Consider the following 18223-nt stretch of genomic DNA (forward strand, 5'->3'; position numbering starts at 1 on the left):
CTGTTACCTTGCAAACAATGTCATGTTTTTACTAACTTTTTAGCTAACATAAGCCAGCAAACAATGTGACACTGCGTTAAGAAATACAGGACAGACGAAAGTTTCTCCCGCTCTTATAAACTGATGAGGTCCCATTGGTACTCAAATATTATTTTTAATTTATTTTAATTTTGGTAATTAAGCAGCTAATGATAAAACTTTTGGATTAAATCATTAAACTGAGATTAGTTTTAATTGTGCAACAGAGCTCTGCTTAGGCTTAAATCTGTATTTACTCATAAGATTAAATTAATCTTTCTTTGTGCAACCAGTGTCTGTCTATGGAATAAAAATTACACAGATTTCATAAAGGAATATATATGGAATATTAATGTCTAATTAATATATTTTATCAGCTTCTTATAGCAGAGAATCAACTTTTAAATCTTGTGATTGTGAAAGAATAAGCAACATTTCAACATCTTTCATCTTCCAAGTGAATAAAATGTGAATTAATACTGTGGGGCAGTGGAAAATATGCATATATATGATAGATAAATTCTTATTTGCTTGAATCAAAGTGCCCTCTTCATCCTAACATATGAAGAATATGTATATTTTGGGTTCATAATGTCACTTCTGTTGTAATCAGTTCAAAATATGAAAATCTGTGTATTCTGAGCGACAACAGCAACAGCATCAACAATAAAGAAAACCATTTCAAACCATCAATCAAACAAAGCGCACAAAAGAAAAGCTTAAAGAAACAATTTCCTACAATGACTTCCACCAGCACCTTTTACAGCGTGTAATAACCAGAAAATAACTTCATTGCAGGTTCCTCACAAAACGCTCCACTTCACAAAAAAGCAAAGAAATTGAGAGATGCCGCCTCGGCTGCAGATTGGATGGTCCTTCTCTGGCAACGAGAGCGATGAATGATTCAGGAAGCTCGGAGCGCTTCCATGTCTCCCGTTTGCCAGTGTCATTCTCAGTGGTTATGGTGTTATATCAGTCAGATAGAACAGGACAGAACAGTTTTTTTTTTCTTCATGACGCTGAGAAGATACAAAGCCAGTGTGGTGTCCAAAGCTGCTGCTTTGGTAATCACAGCAGTGATTGCAGGCCAGGTCCCCAAGGTGAGCTGCGACAAAAAGGACAGGAAATGTGTTCATTCATCCGTCAATATAAGAAGGAGAACAGTGTTGATTGTGGCATCAAATAAGAGGCGCCTTTCCAAGCTACACTATGTGGCCAAAATTATATGGACGCCCTACCGTTACACCCATATGTCGACCATCTAACAAGTCATTCCAAATGAGCGTTAATATGCTGCTTTAACAGTCTTCTGGGAAACCTTCCAACATATTTTTGAAACTTGGCTGTAATAAAAACTGGCTCAAGGTTAATGCTCCAGTTCTTCCCAAAGGTGCTTGACACGGTTGAGGTCAAGGTTCTGTGTAGGGCAATTTATTTTCCTGGCTTGAGGAAAGTTTTATAACAATGAAACCTCAAATATTCATAACAGAAAGAGCCATAGCTGACCTTGTTTGCAGTCTGAGGTGTCCTGTCATAACTTTTATAATGGGGGTTTATGTGGGAAAATGTGTTTTGGGCTGCAAGGGATTTTTGCCATAATACTGTGAGTAGCCACTGGAAAAAAATGGGGGCAAAACTAAATGGCAATGCCCAGTCTGCTCAGTCTTTGCGCTAAGATAGACAGTAAGTTAAGAAGCCTCATATCCAACGGACAGACTTGCAGATTTCATCAGTTGTAACATTCACTTTGGGGTAAAACATGATATTTTTTGGTTGGATTCGGTTAATTTGCTATTTTGGGGGGTTAAAAACATCTGATATTTTTTTGTTCAGGAGGGTAACCAGCATTCAACGACCTATAAAATGTTAAACTGTTTAAAAACAGTCCCAGAAAACAGTATAGCCTTCAGCCTGTAGTCAAGGTTGTCCACACACACAAACTTTAGGAACATAATCAAAACTGCAAACTTGGGCAGTGGGGGTTTGTTGGGAGAACAGACACTAAAACAGAAAACAACCTAACCTGAACCCCAGCCACTCACCTCTTCTTAACCCCCAGCGGTGCAGAAATCCCCTCATCTCTGAACCTGCTGGGATGTAGCTATCTCTACAGCATTTGTTGGCTTCCAATATCCAGCAGTAAAAAGTGCAAACAGGTTTATCTTGTTTAGTTGAAGCTGCAAGGACAGCCTGATTTGATTTGACTCCCTCATCTCCCGCTGCCAAAACCTCTAACCTTGCAAAAGGACACGTGGCCAAAATTCTGCCTTTTGGCTGCTGTTAACAAACTCTAATTTAGTTCTGACAGCGCAGCGTGAACCAAATGAACCAAAAAACGTGATATTTCTTTCATTTCTATGGTTTTTGGATTAAAAAACAAACTGCACAGCAGAGAAGTGAAGGGATCCTCACTCTACGTCACAGGGAGGAGTGTCAGGAAGTAGGCCAGGAAGAGGAGAAGCGGCCGGTCCGATTGTGGGATGGACACCGCCGCTGAAGGGACGGGACGCTTCCTCCTGGGCCCGTTGCAGAGCGGCGTGTTGCAGCAGGAGATACAAACTGAGTTCAGCCTGCCGGTGCAGAACTGCTGGTAGCCGGAGGAGGCGATGAGGCAAGCCCCGGAGGAGGCACAGGATTTCCGATAATGTATTCCTGCAACAGAACAAACAGGATTTTCTGAATTTTTAAGCGCATCCAGACAGAAAACATACAGTTATTGGCCTGTCATCCTGCTTTGAGATGTCGGGCATGTTGCAAATTTTCCCTAGCTGTAAATTAGATTGCTTGAATTGAAGATGTAACCTATAAGAGCGCTGTGTTTTGCAATGGTGCTGCGTTTTATTGCGTTATAGGGCTGTGGAGCTATTGACTTCTTGTCTGCTCTTATTAACTGATGTTTGTCAGCGTGGTATATGTTAGACTTCTACAATTTGTATGCTTGAAGAGGAAAAACTCATATTCTGTGGTGCTGTAACTTTTTATTGCACTCCAGAGCCACTGGCTCCCTTATCAAGTGATGTTTCTCCATCTCCATCCATAGGCTACGCTGGTTATTTGTAATGTGTTTCTATGATACCTTCTAAAAGGTATTTTATCATTTATGTGGCGCTCTTATTGTGTTATTTATCTTGTGTTTTCTGCAAATGAAATTTCCCCTGACTGGACAAGAAACCGTTTTGATTAAATCAAATTCAGATAAATTCAATCGCTGTCGGCAGAATGTTCCATTATCTGGGAATGCTTTTTATTGATGAGGGAGGAGGAAATATGTACGACTGAGCATTTTTCCTCCATGACAGCCTTTGTATTTGTCATATAGAAGAGTACACACGTTTCTCCAGCACTCTGCTACTGTGTCTGACCAGGCAAAGCATAAAATTAACATCTTTAGCGTTGCAGGTTCAATGTCTTACACAAGGACATCTCAAAAAGCTATTGTTGCAGGCACTGAACCTGCAAATCTCCAATTACAACACAGTGTGTCACACATCAACACATATGTAAAGTAGTCACCTTGCCAAACAGAATCCTCGTTGTTTTTTTGGCTGCAGAATTTGAGGTAAATTGCCTGAATGTAAATTTTCCTGTCCTGGAAGTTGTGGATGCTGTCAAACATCTAATTTGTGTCCAGAACATGCAGTTACAATTAAACGACATGCCATTTATTTCAGACAGGCGTAAACAAAGGCAGGCTTCTCGACATTGATTTGCTGTTTGAAAATGACAATTTTCCTAGATTTTATCAACTGTAGCTGTAGACTGTACATTAAATAATAGACGAAGCCTCTGGGTTTGAAAAGTGAAGCCAGTGAGGAAGCGCCTTAATCCTGAATTCCCTACATCTCACTTCATTTATTACAAAGTAAACAGTTTCCTAATGTGTTTATTATCTCAATTGTTAGTTTTAGGTCTTTTTCAAGACAGCATAATGTTCATTTTGTAAATTATGACCCCATTTACAGTAAAACAGATCAAACTGTCAAACTCCAAATATGGATCAATAATCTGTTACCACATTGCCTATTTCTTGCCTAAAATGTTTTCAGAAACATATTTTAGTGTTCTTTTTAGCTCTAACATGGGAAACTTTTTGACCAGGCAGTCTGATATTATTTCCTGCAGAATGGATGAGCTAAGCTCGGCCCAATTTGCATCACATCACCCACCAGCTTTACACTAGTCGGTTCTGCACATGCTAAATCAAGATTGCAACCCCCAGCATCCCAAACTCAACATCATCAGATGAAAATCACTGTAGCAGAAGACATGAGGATTAATAAGCAGCACTTGTTCATATATTTCAGTGTAAAATTAATTAATCCTATAGCAGCAATAAAGAAAAAAACAGCCTAATTGTTTGGCTAGCTTATAAACTATGCTGTTCATATTTTCAAACAGTTTTCACTTTCAAAACTTTTTAAAAGAGAAAAGCTTTTTGGATGAGGAATATACCAATCATGCTAAAGCTGTAAACTTCCCAAAGTCCAAAAAAAGAGCAGGACAGAGTTGCGAACTGTTACCACTTTTGGTTAACATTAGGCAGTTACATGTAATCCATTACTCGCCAGTAGATGTTCTAGTTGTGAATTAGGCTTTTTAATTTCACACTGTCTAATCCATTATTATCATCCCAATCACTGTAACTTCTGGGTAGACAACTGCCAATTGATTTGAATCGCAGAGATAAAATTTGTTTAACATTTAATACAGTTAAATATTGTGTTCTGACCCGTCTAATGATCTGTTTCTGCTTCATCAAATCTACCCAACAGCATCTCACTACTGATGGGACTAACTTTTCTGAGTAAACTTTAGTCTGGGGCCCAACAGGTAAATCATGTCTCCAACCTAACCTCTGTAAAAGTATAGAGCATGCATTTTAATGAATGTGATGCATTCACTTTGACATCACATCGAGAAAAAAAGAGAATATTCAACATGTTGCCATTAAATTTACATGACGCAGGGTTTTGACTGGCACTTTTGCTCTTGTGCTTTGTGGTTTTGCAAAGGCTAAAAAAAGGCACAGCCCTCTAAACTCTCCAATCGGTCTAGTTGGCGCCCTGCAGGCTGAACCATTTTATTTTCTGTAACGCAGCGCAAAACTAATCTAATGCTGTGTCAGAGGGAGCTGAGGGAAAATCTCTCCTCTTTGACGAATGAGCAGAATAAGTGGACCAGTGAGATAATGTTTGCCGGGGTTTTGGAGCGACACAACAACAAATGCAACACCAATATGACTCATAAAAGTGAGACAGAAGATAAAAACAATGGAAGGCCTTAGATTTGCTTGTGTAGGTTTATAATGCGAAGGTTTTACACTGCGTGGTAAACCTGACGTGTAACGCGGTTTGATGATCTGTCTGCCAGACAGCTTTCACACCGTGTCTATCCACACATCAATCAGTGCTCCTCTCTCCGTCTTTGAAGATGAGCACAGGAACAAAATAACAGATAACAGCTACTATTACGCTGAAAATCACAGGATTGTTTTGACCCGCTCCGCCTTTTCTGCCGGGTCAGTAAGTCACACATAGGAGAATTAAAAGGCGTTTGGTGGGAGGAAAAAGGAAGTATTTTCTGTCATTTTAATGCCAAGAAAGAAAATACAGACCTGCAAACACCACAGCTGATTTAATTTGTTGTTTGTGTCTGTGCTCACATAAATAAATGTCACATTATAGCACAAAATGTGATATTTTTCGACCTTCTGTTTTCCAGATCTTGTTTATGACGTCTCATCCCAGTCGAGACATGCATTTATGTTAATTGTCTCTCCTGTTATAAATCAAGAAAATGTTCTAACTGCTTTTAATAATGTTTCCTGCCTTCATCTGAATGGCAAAGAAATAAAACTTAATGCTCAGAGGTCTCGTACCTCCTGAGTGCTGTGTTCAGCTCCGTCTCCATCTTCCAGACGGTCACCTTTCTTCTACAGATAAATAGGAACTCAGATACCTTTGGCTGACCCTGCCTGGGCATTTACACTCTCCATTATCAATCTTCACAGGCTCTGAAAATGGAGAGAGCCTGTACCTCCACCAAGGATGTGTAACAGAAAATACCTAAAAGCTCTGGGCCTTTCTTTGAACACTTAGTAAAAAACCTGATTGTATTTTGAAACTCATATATTTAGCACTGTTTATTCAGCGTTCATCATTTACTAACCAGCAAAATCCTCTATTTCAGTTTATTTTCTTTTTTATCTTACTCTGTAAAATGAGCATGTGTTCTTGCACATCATTTAAAGGAGAAATCTGTAATATATTTACTGTAATAAATAATATGATGACCATGATGTCATCATAAATTAAGGAAACATGCCACGTTGATTGTTACAGCCACTGTGTCCATTCTGGGCTTTTTTTTGCCTGTATCGCATTAATTACAGTTCAAATTAATGCTGAATGTTCACCGCATGATTAAGTGTCTGTTCAGGAGCCATTAGAAATCATTAGTTATCTTTTAGGAGGGGTAGATGCTTATACTGGTTAAACTGCCTGCCAAACTCCATTAACATTTTTCTCAGTCACTGAACTCCAACTCCAGAGTGTGTATTGACAGATAAGTAACAGTTATAAGCAACTGATCAACTTGTCAAAATGCAATTTTGCACTCATCTTGCACTCCTGCAGCCTTCATGCAACCTGCCTGAGCTTCCTTGACTCCGGGGACGAGGAGGCAAGGGAAACAACTCGATTCAACCATAGACTGTACAGGACTCCAACCTATTTGATAAACCATGTATGGCTTCAACTTGCTATTTGGACTGCAATTCTGCAAGTCTATTTTTGGACGTGCAATTCTGCTACTTTAATATGTCCTTCCTCTAGATTTGTGGAATAGGAAAACCATGGGAAAGCTTCTCCTGTAAAGCACTTACGACTGTCCTTGTGAAACGCAGCTATAAACATAAACTTAAAATTCAGTTTGCTCATGCATCCTTATTTGTCTCAAAAGATAATCACTCATTCCTTGACCGATGCCTTAACCTTCAACCGAATTTCACTGAAATCTGCGACAGGAACAGAGTCGCTTGGAAAAAAAACAACTGTCTTACCATCAGGTTTGACCAGCACCTCCTTCTGACACATGTCCTGTACGTTGACGGTGCAGTTGACGATGTACTCCGGCGTGGAGCAGTCATTGTGCTTCATCTCCTCACACTGGTAGCACTGGATCTGAAGGGCATCTCCTGCAGCATGCAGCAAAATATTCAATCATTACTGGTGCCACAGATAAATAATCAAACCTTCCTTCACAATACAGGAAAACATTTTGTTTTATGGATTTTATTCTAATTTGACAAAAGATTTTTATGTGTAAGATTTACAGCTGACAGGTTATGATGGTAAATCTTAGAGACAGTATGTAAACTATTTACTTAAATGAATAGTTCAACATTTTCAGTCCTTTCTTGCCAAAGCAAGACTGATACCTCTTTAATGCCTGTGAGGTAAATAAAGTGGTGCAGGAGTGCAGGAGTCCTAAAGCCTTGAAATAAATGAACATTTTCTCTCCGTGGCTCCCTCGTCTCAAAGTCAGTGTGCTTTTGGCCTGAAATAAGGTCTGTGGTTAATACAAGCTTATAAGATTTTCCCATTTTGTTCTACAAGAAAAGAAATACTGCAGTAAATACCTCACTCATTAATTTTGAAGCTTTTACATGTCTTTAAAAATTCAGGTGCTGACAATTAGTTAAATGAGACTACAGAGGTTGTCGGGGACATTAAACATCATTAAACACCAGTCACTTAGTGCAGGTGATGCTTAACTCAGTAATAATAATCATAAAAGTGCTGTTCATTGTGAAGATTATCCTTTTGAACAAAACATGTCATTAGTATCATAAACTTTTGTTTGCCAAAGAGCTTATCGTCTGCACTTATCCAAAATCCAACTGAAAAACCAACTGACTTTTTGTCAAGGGAAGCAGAGTGAACCAGGTTAGCCAACAAAAATACATCATCCCTGCTGCACTCTCTATGAAGCTACAGCAAGGAGCAGTTAGCTTAGCACAAAGACTGGAAACAAGGGGAAACAGCTAGCCTAGCTCTGTCTGAAGCTAACAAAATCAAACTGTGAGCATTCTAAAGCTCACTAATGAAACATAATATAGCTTGTTTTTTTTAACTGTATAAAAACCAAAAAGCAAGCCAGCAACAGGCTAGCAAAGCTAGTTTAGCTAAGCTAATCTTCTGCTAGTATTGATCTTCTCATCGACTCTCATCAAGACAGCGAATAAGGGTACTTCCTATTCAACATCAATTATGCAACTGGCAACAAATCTAATGAGTTTCTCAGACCCTCAGGGGAAAAGTGAGAAATAAAAATAAATCTCTTATTCTGTAATTTACTCCCATGTATGCTGTAATCTCAGTCAGCACTCCTCTGGCAGCAGCACAGCGTCTCACCATGTTTCATCTCATGCGTCTCAGGAAGGATTCATTCTTATTTTCATGTGATTAATGAAAATGTATTTATGAATATTATACTTCATACTCTGATGGGTCAATGTCACCTTCGTGTTTTCTCAATATATTTAAAAGGATGCATTTTTACATTTTTTTTCTTTTCTTGTGTGTGTTACTGACATTTGTTCACAATATTTTCATTTGAGACACGTTGTGAATTGCACATTATTTTTCCTCCTCATGTCTTCCAGGAGTCAAGGCTTGTATAGATTTTTCTTTGTGCGAGTGCTTTTGATGGCTTTGCGGCTCCAAACAAGACTAATGGCCCTCCATGAAGAGTGCAATGTCATCTTCTCTATCTTCTTCTTCTGCACTGCGCCGTGACGTTACGCCCCTCTAGCAGGGAAGCAATGTCGAGGTTCTATGGCTTTACAAAGCACACGAGCAAGTCTTTCGCCAAGTCCAATCATAGGTGTTTTTCAGCTGTTTTTATTGGCTGCCTCCTGAGTGTCAACAGAGAGGTTATAGATTCACAGACTGAGGTGAGAATAAGCTGTAAAGAAACCGAAAGAAAAGCAGAGAGTGGTCCCTTCATATTTCCTTTCAACCCATGGATTTTATAGGTGATAAAGCTCCATTTACAATACAAACAGGCAGTAACAGGGACTTGATGCACTCTGGCGGTGCACTGACTGCCCGCGTGAATTCCCCTCCTCTCAGACAATAAAAATCTGAGTGTCAGACTGCTACCACGTCTGCTCTTAAAGATGATACACAGCGCTTCTTGCAGTGTTTGCAAATTGCATCTGGTTGCTTTTAAAGCCGCCTGGATGAGCTTTTCTTATTGGCTAAAACATTGTCATTAATCAGAGAGTCCATAATAATTAAAGAAGGAAAAACAGCTGCAGGAATCAAACTATGAGACCTAAAATGGAGGAAGCAGAGTCGAAATCATGCTGTAAATGTTGGGTAAATTAACAATGTTAAATGTTAAGGTAGGGTTGGGCAACATATTGATATTGTATTGATTGATTTTCAATATCATTTTATCACGATTTGACATCAGTGTTGTCTTTTCCTGGTTTTAAAGGACACTGAACTTACCAGACTGTTCTAGCTGTACCCACTTTGTCATTATATCTATATTATTGATAATTATTTATCAAATATCTAATTGTGTGAATATTTTGTAAAACCACCAATAGTCACCACTACAATACTGTTGCAATATCTAAGTATTTGGTCAAAAATATAAAACTTAGTGTCCAGGCTGCCTTAAGGTTTTTTAGTTGACTGAATTTCAAAAGTTGTGGTAATTTTGCAACGATTAATTCACTTGTACTTAAGAAAACAACATGTTGATTATGTTTCTTTCAAAACAACTGAATAATTTAAGTTAAAGTTTAAAACTTCAGTTGATATAACTGTGCAGTTCATTCATTCAACTCATCATTTCAAATCAAAAGTCTTCAAGTAAGATGAACTCATGTTTGTAAGTTCTGAAGTGTTCTGAAGATAAATACTAGAAAATGTAAGTTTCATTAACTTGAATAAATAAAACTTGCTTGTTTACATTGAGCTCATGATAAAAGATTTTTTATGGTGCTCATAACACTTCTTTTGGCAGACAGATTTTATAAGATTTATCTTCTATTTATAGAGGACAAGGATTTTTCTCATACTCTGTATTGAGCGATTTTAATTAACATCATTATTTATTGGGTTTATTATTCTCTTTATTTTACTCTTGTGGTGTTTGCAGGCATATTCACTGTGTATTTACTGTCCCTGTGCTATGCCTGATAATTTGCTGCTGTAACAGAAGACTTTCCCAGTTTGGGATCAATAAACTACATGGATCCATCTATCTGATCCATCAATCAATCAATTAAAAAACCACAAATAGAATAAAATATGTTTATATATTGAACCTGATTTTAAAAAAGGTTCAAATATTCACAAAATACAAATAGATCAAATACAAATAAAAACATCCTGCGTTGTCTCCTTCATTCATACAGGCACATACTGGACAATGTATATGGTGATACTGATATAGCTGTGACAGGCCAATATCGGGTTGATAATATGGGGCAACCGATATATCGGTCGGGCTCTAGTCTATTTAAATTCCATTTTTTACTTGGTTACATTATAAATGAGGTCTCTGCCTCAGTGTATATCACTCTGGAAAATGGTAAATCTGTAGCTTTAGGATCATTTTTGCAGACGCTGTCTTTGCTGCGCAATTCTCCTACACAAATGTACATGACATATTTTCACTGGCAAATCACTGCATCATGGTTAATGCTGAAGTCCATTAATTTTTTGGCAGCTGAGAATGAAAAAATGTTCAGGAGAAATTCTCTATTGCTTTTAATTCAATAAGTCAGTAACTATTAGCAGGCTGGCTTGTTATATGACAAACTTGTCAGGTTTAATTAGTATTTCTCAGACAAATCATCACCATGGCAGCATCATATGGAAGCACTCAATTGAAAAACTTCCAACAAACACACTGGTCCTTTCTTTTCCTCCACCAGCTCTCCATCCCCTCTGACATATATTAGTGGTGTAATTATTGAAATGGCACCAAACATTAATCTCAACTCTGACAGCGCCATCACGCGCATCAGATAAAACCAAGTCCACATATAATAACATCACAACTCCAGCCTAATTACTTCAAACCTGAAACATCCATCCATCACCTGAGAGGCGATTCTCATAACAAGGAACTTTGTCTTATTTTTTGTGGGGGGAGATCTGAATGTCACGCCCGAGGCATAAAAATCCAGTTTATCAGTGTGAGAAAATTGCTCTAAATCTGTTTTCACAGCAGTAAATAGAGGATGATAAGAAAAAGAAACCAGCTTCAGGTGTGAAAGAACAGTATCCTCGAATCACAACCCCATCAGGCACTACAAGACAACTCGTATCATAAAAATCAGACTCATATGTGGCGTCCAAAAAGAGCAAAATTGCACAGAAAAGGCAGCATCTTCACCTCCTGTGCCAACCCTTGTCCTGAGAGGAACCGGAGAGATCGAAAATCACAAGTTTTAAGGGCGTCATTGGCTTGAATCTGTTGTTCCTTCTGTGCCAAAAAAAGCGCAGAGGAGTCCGGCACAGTGCGCAGCTCCATCAGCGCGTAAAAGCAGCACCAAAACGCAACATTTTCTGATTCCTGCCCATTATTCTTACATGATATTTAAAAGCATGTGATCTGAAAGTCTGATCTTAGGGACACACTTAACATACGCACAAGAAATTAGTTACCAAAAAGCAATATCTCTATTTGGCATCAAAATAAAGTCTTAAACATTTTGGAACAGTATATTCCGAGATTTAATGGTTTAAAATATATGTAAAACATGTAAATAACACAAACAAACTGTAACATTGGTATTTCTTCTCTGTTACGCACGAATGAAAAAGAGATAGGCTGTATAAGCACATGTTTTTGGTGCATACAAGCTGGAAACCTTACCTGCGTCGAGAAGGACTCCGAATAAAGTCGCAAAAACCAGAAGACGCATTCTCTCCCAAAAGCCGCTCGGAGGGGAAACATCCGACCAAATGAAGCTGTTCAGACCCGGGCATGGAGGACGCACCGCCGTGGAGGAGGAGGAGGAGGAGGGAGAAGAAGAAGCCCGGGCACGGATCCGCTCATCATCCTCTCGGCTCGGCTGAGGTGAGACTCTGCGCTTCCCTCCAGCGCGACTGGAGACGAATCCAGAGCGCAGAAATCATAAAGCGCACCACGTGATGGAGCCTCATCGATGGCATTTTCATAATCTCACCTCAGTCCGTTTGTCTTCATGCACCTATGGCAGAGAAATCAGCAGAATATGTAGCCTGTTCGACATGGAGTTTACAGGTATTTGACATTTTATAGTTCTATGACTGGCTAAAATTTAATGACATTTCTGAAATGTTAGAGGGGCGAAAAGTTGACTGAATGCATATTAAGATCCTCTTATATTAGATATTTCTGATATAATTCTTATAAAATTCTAATAAGAAATAACAGGACTTCAGTGCGTCTGCGCGCAAAAGAGTGACCTTTACATTTATTCCTAAGATTCTACAAAGACTTTGTAGGTTTTCTGCTATTTTTCACTCACAACAGAGTCACTTTAAGACTTTAAGTCGTCATATGGTCACAGTATTTTTACATAAAAAAAAGAAATTAAGCTCTTTTTTTTAACTGTATTTTATCAAGAGTTTTCATTGTTCAAGTATATTTTAGCAGTAGTTTGGAACTTTGGACCTATTTGAACAATTTCTTAATATTTCTATCTGTGTTCTGCATTGAATGACTCATATTTTCCTATAATATTTAGGGCCCAACTGGTACTGGATTTTTGGGGCCAATATGAGTGAGTAAAACTATTCTGACATCGGTATTTTGGTCGATATTCTTTATACAGCATATAGTATATAGAATATTTACATAAACACACAGATTTTTGCAGTAATCTCGCAAAAGTGGCAAGGAAATGTAATGGAGGCAGAATATTTTACAGTTTAACAACAAACTTCATCGTTCAAAATGACATTAGGGCACTGAAGCTGAGCAAAATATGAATCAAGAAAAGTTATTAAATTGCATAAAATGCTGCCTATAAAAACAATCTCCATTATGTTCTGTTATGTTCTAGAGCATAATGGACAACAAATATGCCGAAACCTGAACGATGTACCTGTGATAGGCCGATATCGGGTAACCAATATACTGGCCTGGTTCTAATGCACTCAGTGACCTTTTTATGACACCTTATGACATTTCTATTTGTTGATGTGGTTTTAAGCATGTTTGACTTAAAACATGAGTTCATCTGCTGCCTTAAAGATGTTAGTTAAGTGAACTTATGTTAAATTATTAGTTCAGAGGTGCCTAATAATTGTGTTTCTTTTGAAACTTGATTTGATGAGTTGAGAAAACTCACAGCAACACATTTATTCAACTCATGTTAATAAAAACTCATGTTTATAAGTTCTGAATTGGACATTTTGTATTGAAATAATTTGAGATGAATAAAAATCTACATATTTATGTTCCATGATTCCATGATATGATTCCACTAAATTCCCGTGTGATGTTTTACAGTGCTGACTTTAGGGAACTTTTTATGGAATTTTATTAACTCTTCTGCACCTTTGAGTCCTTTAATAACAGCCTTGTTATTGTTGACTTTTGACTCCCACCAGGATTTTGCAGGCTTTTTTTTTTATTGTTGCAGCTTATTGTGATGCATGTTGCTGTGTTTTTAGGCTTTATTCTGCAATGAAATTGTAAGAGCAAATAAAAACTGCAATTTATGTTTTGTACGTCTATTTTGTACATGCATGACGTTTGTGTGGGGGAGGGCTATGATTAGTGGAACTCGCTGGAAGCTACAGTGATTGGTCGAATTTGCAGGAAAGCTGCAGTAATTGGACAAAGGTAGAAGGTTGTGCAGAATTCATGAACATTGGTTGAATTTATGTTAATTGTTGCAACATTGCAGCTTCTTGATGGGACTGATGAAGCTTTTTTTGGTTACTTTTAATCAAGAGTTTTCAGTCTTTAAGCACTTTACATCCTGTAATAACTTTGCATTTAAGATTGTTATGTAGGATTTAAATAATCTTTTTTTTTTTTAACTATTTGTTGCTGTGATAGTGGACTTGTGTTTTACATGGCTCTTATATTCTTCTGTAAAATGCCAACCACAGTAATGCTCTGACTTAAGGGACCATTTATGTGATTCTATCATAGATTAATTGTATTATAGTCTTATTATTGTTGACCATTTACCAGTATAGGAAATTTCATTTTCCTCTTATGTCATCCTCTAACATTAAAGATCATAAACAATACAAACCTTTTAACTTTTAATATAATCATCCTATAATCATCAATCAGGATGATTGTGCTGGAATGTGATCAACACAATACATTCAGCTGATTACTATAGGCCATAGAGGCAGACAGAGAGAGAAATCACCCGAGCGTGCATAAACTAATTGCATTTATTTATACGCTCATAATTACCCATCAAGGGACTAATGGTTATAAATCCCTCCGCAGCGAGCTGAGCGCAGTCTTGGAGTGAACTGTTGCCGTCTCTGAGCTTCAGCTCCTGCTGACAGATTGCGAGTGGGCAGCCGTGATTACGCACGATGCCCTCGGGGTGAAAGATTTCGGGTTTTCCCTTCGCAACCTTTATGTCCACACGGAAAGAAAGAAGGGCAGAATAAATGCATGCATGAAAAATAAAAATGCACACACACACACACACACACACACACATATACACCATGCAGCTGAGTTTGAAATAGGAAATAGTTTCTCATATTTATTTTGGAAATAGTTACATAAAATATAGCATTAAAGTCTGGTGTAACAGACAAAATTGCACACAGTAATGATAATAATAATAATAATAATAATAATAATAATAACAATAACATTAATAATAATAATTACCAAAGTAACACTGCTGGTAACCATTTCTCTTTACAAAGGAACCAGGAACATTTAAGGAGAGAGGTGAAGCATGACAATCACACTACAGTCTGACAGTACAAAATGTGGGTATAAATACTGGACATCTAGAAAAATACACAAGTCCTCTTCAGACTCTCTTCATACAATATTAACAGTTTCATAGAAAAAATTGAAACACACAGTCGGCTCTGTTGATTAGCACCAGCTGGTCAAATTCCAGATAGAGATTTGGCATAACTTCACCTAAAAGTTCAAATATGTCTTTAAAATAAAGTGATAAAATATTTTAAGTATTAGCTCTTATTGATCAAAATAAAGATTTTTTTTATTTTTTAAAACAAGAACCCCTAAAGAATTCCATAAGAAAAGATACATGCCATTTTCAAACAGTAGACTTAAAACCTTGGTTGAATGATTGGCAAACAATTTACATCTTTTTTTGTTTTTGTCTTTTTCTCATTTGCATATATCAATCAGGAATGCCCGTTCTGATATTAACTTATAGCAGATTCTATATACAACATAATATACAACTATGAAAGGAAAACTGAGGTTTGGAGAGTTCAGGTGAGCTATGCTACATGCGACTATCAACTAGACTGTTTGGATTGTGGAGTTTTTGCATCAGGAACTCAAAAAAAAGCAAAATATTACAGAGTGTTATTTGTATTTGTCAACAATTTCCTGATGGCTGCATTTTAAATCTTACAATCTACATTAGTCCAGTATGTTCCCTGAGCTACCAACAATGACACTGGGTGCGTTCAAGCCAAAAAAAGTTGGTCATTTGGTGTACCTGTGTACCAGCCAGACACTGAAAAACCATCCTCATTAGTTCACGTACCGCATCATTTGCTTCAGATGACAACATCGCACAATCTGCTGCTAAAAACGAGTTGGTGTTCGCAGCGTTCTGTGTTCAGCGGTTGTATGACTGCGAAGAATGACACGTTCTCAGTCCAGACTTGTCAAATACAGCAGCTTGGTCAGTTGCCTTGCACGCTTCAAACCATGACTTTTGAAGTCGGTTGCGCATGTGCAGGGCTCTGCGGTTAGCAATTAGAAATATGCAACGTCCAGGTAGACTTTCAAAATAAAGGCACAGAAGCTACTTGAAAAAACTACTCGTGATTCTTACATATATACGGTCACTGTTCGGCGCAAACCTTGTATCTCCATATTTTGGCTTTTTTTTTTTATAAATCAATGCTACCCTTTTTGTCTTTCTGTTGGTTTTACAAATATTTAACCATTGAAAAGCATTAATAAGAGCTTCTAACTTATGAATTAATTAATTGTTTTTTTCCATTTCCTAAAAAGAAAAAAGTTTTTGACCAAGCTGCTGTATTTGAACTGTTGAGAGTGAGAAAGGGTTGAAATAACATACAAAGACAATAATGGCAACAGGTTTCACCTTTAAAGTTATTAAAAAATGAACAGAAATGAAAGAAAATTTAATTCCTGTTGTGATTTTTTTTTTCTGTAGTTTAAAAAAATATTGTTTCAAACACAAAGTAGACAAAGATGAACCAGGTGTATCACTGCGGGTTGTGACCCGACATGGGCGTTTTTTGGGGGAACTTCAATGGGCAACGTACTTAGCAGCAAACATAAAATGAGACCTTAGGTTTAAATCTAGTTTCTTAGCAAACAGGAATGCAATCAAAGCAACAATGCTGTTGCAACTACACACCAATGTTGCCCATCAGCGTTGCTCCCAGAAGACGCCCTGCTTGTCACTGCTTGAATAATCGTTCACTTTACACTCCTTACAAACTTTGTACAGTATTTCTTACAGTGCAATGATAAGAAGTTCCCCAGCATTGGGGGATAAAAATAACTACAAATTGCAATGAGACAACGTTGCGTATTGCTGTCCAGTCCACCACATCCAGAGTCAAACTATTTAAAAGTCCTGGTTTGGTGTTCGGGTTGAGGTTCCGTCCTCGTGTCTCCGGCTCCACTAAGTGCTTCATGTTGTATGCAGCGAGGGCAGGGCTCCACGTGTCATGACAGGGCTGCAGTCGAGTCCAGTCTGAGTCATCTCCAAGGTTAGGTGAAGGTCGAACTTGATCAAGACCAGATCCAAAGGGGTAACCCAGAACAAACCAACCCTAATGAGTATTTTTTACTTGCAAATGCAAAAAAATAAAGCTCAGAGTGTTTGTGAGGGTTGAATAGAGACAAAAATCTAATTTGAAATCCACTCCATGGGCTTACTGCATCCGTCAACACCCAAACAAAAGAAGAAGAGAATTTAAAAAGTTGATGATGCCCAAGAACTTGACACGGACATGACCTGGACTCTGCCACTACAGCCCCTAACTTTGTACTCGTTGCCCCTACACGTCATTGGAGCCCTGACTGGTGCAGGAGGAGAAGCTGTCGTACAGCGAGTCGCTGAGGGAGCCCACGGGATCCGCCCCGGGCTTGCTGGAGAAGCTGGAGGAGGAGGGCTCGTCCACCTTGCAGCAGTCCTCACCGCTCCTCCCCGCGTCGGCGTGGCAGTCGCCTCTGCGGCTGTCCGGATACAGGCTGCCGCTGCTGGAGCTGCTGTGGTTCAGCTTGTTCAGGGACTCCAAGGAGAAGTCGAGGCAGCCCGGCTGGTTCGCGCTGACGGGCGTCTTCTCCATGGGAATCTCCCTCTGCAGAGAGATCAACAAAAAAATAAGTTGATTTATGGGAAAGAAGCCTGATTTGCTGCACTGTAAATAGTTGCATTTTCCAGTCTCAAATTCACTTGTGTTGCTTTGACAGATACACAGAACTGAGTCTAACATTGCACCATGTAACTCATCTCGTTTGTGCTGCAGAGCAATAAGACTGATGCCGCTTGAGAGCATGACAGTGATCTATATTGAGATTTTTATCACGCTCAAGGACCAAATGTATGTCTTGGGTGTTGGCAGACACGCATCTCTGGGCATCTGGGCTCACCCACTCTCCCTGTTATATTAGCTGAGTTGTATGATGTATTATTATTTTTTTTGCAGCCTGTGGCCGTCTGCTTTATAAATTAGCACAGTCGGAGAATATGTTACTCAGGGGAAATGTTACGTCTAAAGCTGCTATCTGTTAACCCTGCTTCAATTAGCAGGAATCGTTTCATGCTGAATGCGCTGATGATTAGGGCGACTTGGAGTCGTGGCAGTGCAGAATTGAAAAAAATGTGACCATTGTGGGTCTTATCACCGGACCGGATCGTGTCTTCACATCCGAGTCTGTTGGACTTTCAAGGGTACGCGCCTTGAGGCAACTCAGCAGTGATTAGACTCAACAACAAAACTGCAAAAGC

General features: G+C 38.5%; 2 protein-coding genes across 4 annotated transcripts in view; both read right to left on the reverse strand.

Annotated features, from left to right (window-relative positions):
* Window positions 1-537: 537 nt before the first annotated feature.
* On the reverse strand, window positions 538-12142 carry LOC146304591 (ly6/PLAUR domain-containing protein 1-like). The gene is made up of 4 exons (XM_084713667.1): window positions 11923-12142; window positions 7079-7213; window positions 2431-2670; window positions 538-1123 (listed from the first exon to the last, which is right to left on the reverse strand). Exons 1-3 carry the CDS (start codon window positions 11969-11971, stop codon window positions 2432-2434), a joined length of 423 nt encoding a protein of 140 aa, XP_084569793.1. The 5' UTR covers window positions 11972-12142; the 3' UTR covers window positions 538-1123; window position 2431.
* A 2603-nt stretch (window positions 12143-14745) lies between these two features.
* Window positions 14746-18223, reverse strand: part of LOC146304592 (nck-associated protein 5-like) — a 186851-nt gene continuing 183373 nt past the window's right edge. For all 3 annotated transcript variants that reach the window (XM_084713426.1, XM_084713427.1, XM_084713428.1), the window contains one exon: window positions 14746-17573. In XM_084713426.1, the coding sequence (XP_084569552.1) occupies window positions 17271-17573 (303 nt within the window). In that variant the 3' untranslated portion in view covers window positions 14746-17270. The remainder of the gene's footprint in view (window positions 17574-18223) is intronic.

Source organism: Lutjanus erythropterus, chromosome 24 (assembly GCF_056507025.1).
Source record: "Lutjanus erythropterus isolate fLutEry1 chromosome 24, fLutEry1.hap2, whole genome shotgun sequence".
In the NCBI taxonomy this organism is placed as follows: Eukaryota; Metazoa; Chordata; class Actinopteri; order Lutjaniformes; family Lutjanidae; genus Lutjanus; species Lutjanus erythropterus.

Coding starts and splice junctions, on each gene's coding strand:
- LOC146304591 (XM_084713667.1), bottom strand. CDS start 11,971: ATGCGTCTTCTGGTTTTTGCGACTTTATTCGGAGTCCTTCTCGACGCA. Junction 7,214..11,922: donor CGGAGTCCTTCTCGACGCAG/GTAAGGTTTCCA, acceptor TGCATGCTGCAG/GAGATGCCCTTCAGATCCAG. Junction 2,671..7,078: donor GGTGCTGGTCAAACCTGATG/GTAAGACAGTTG, acceptor GTTCTGTTGCAG/GAATACATTATCGGAAATCC.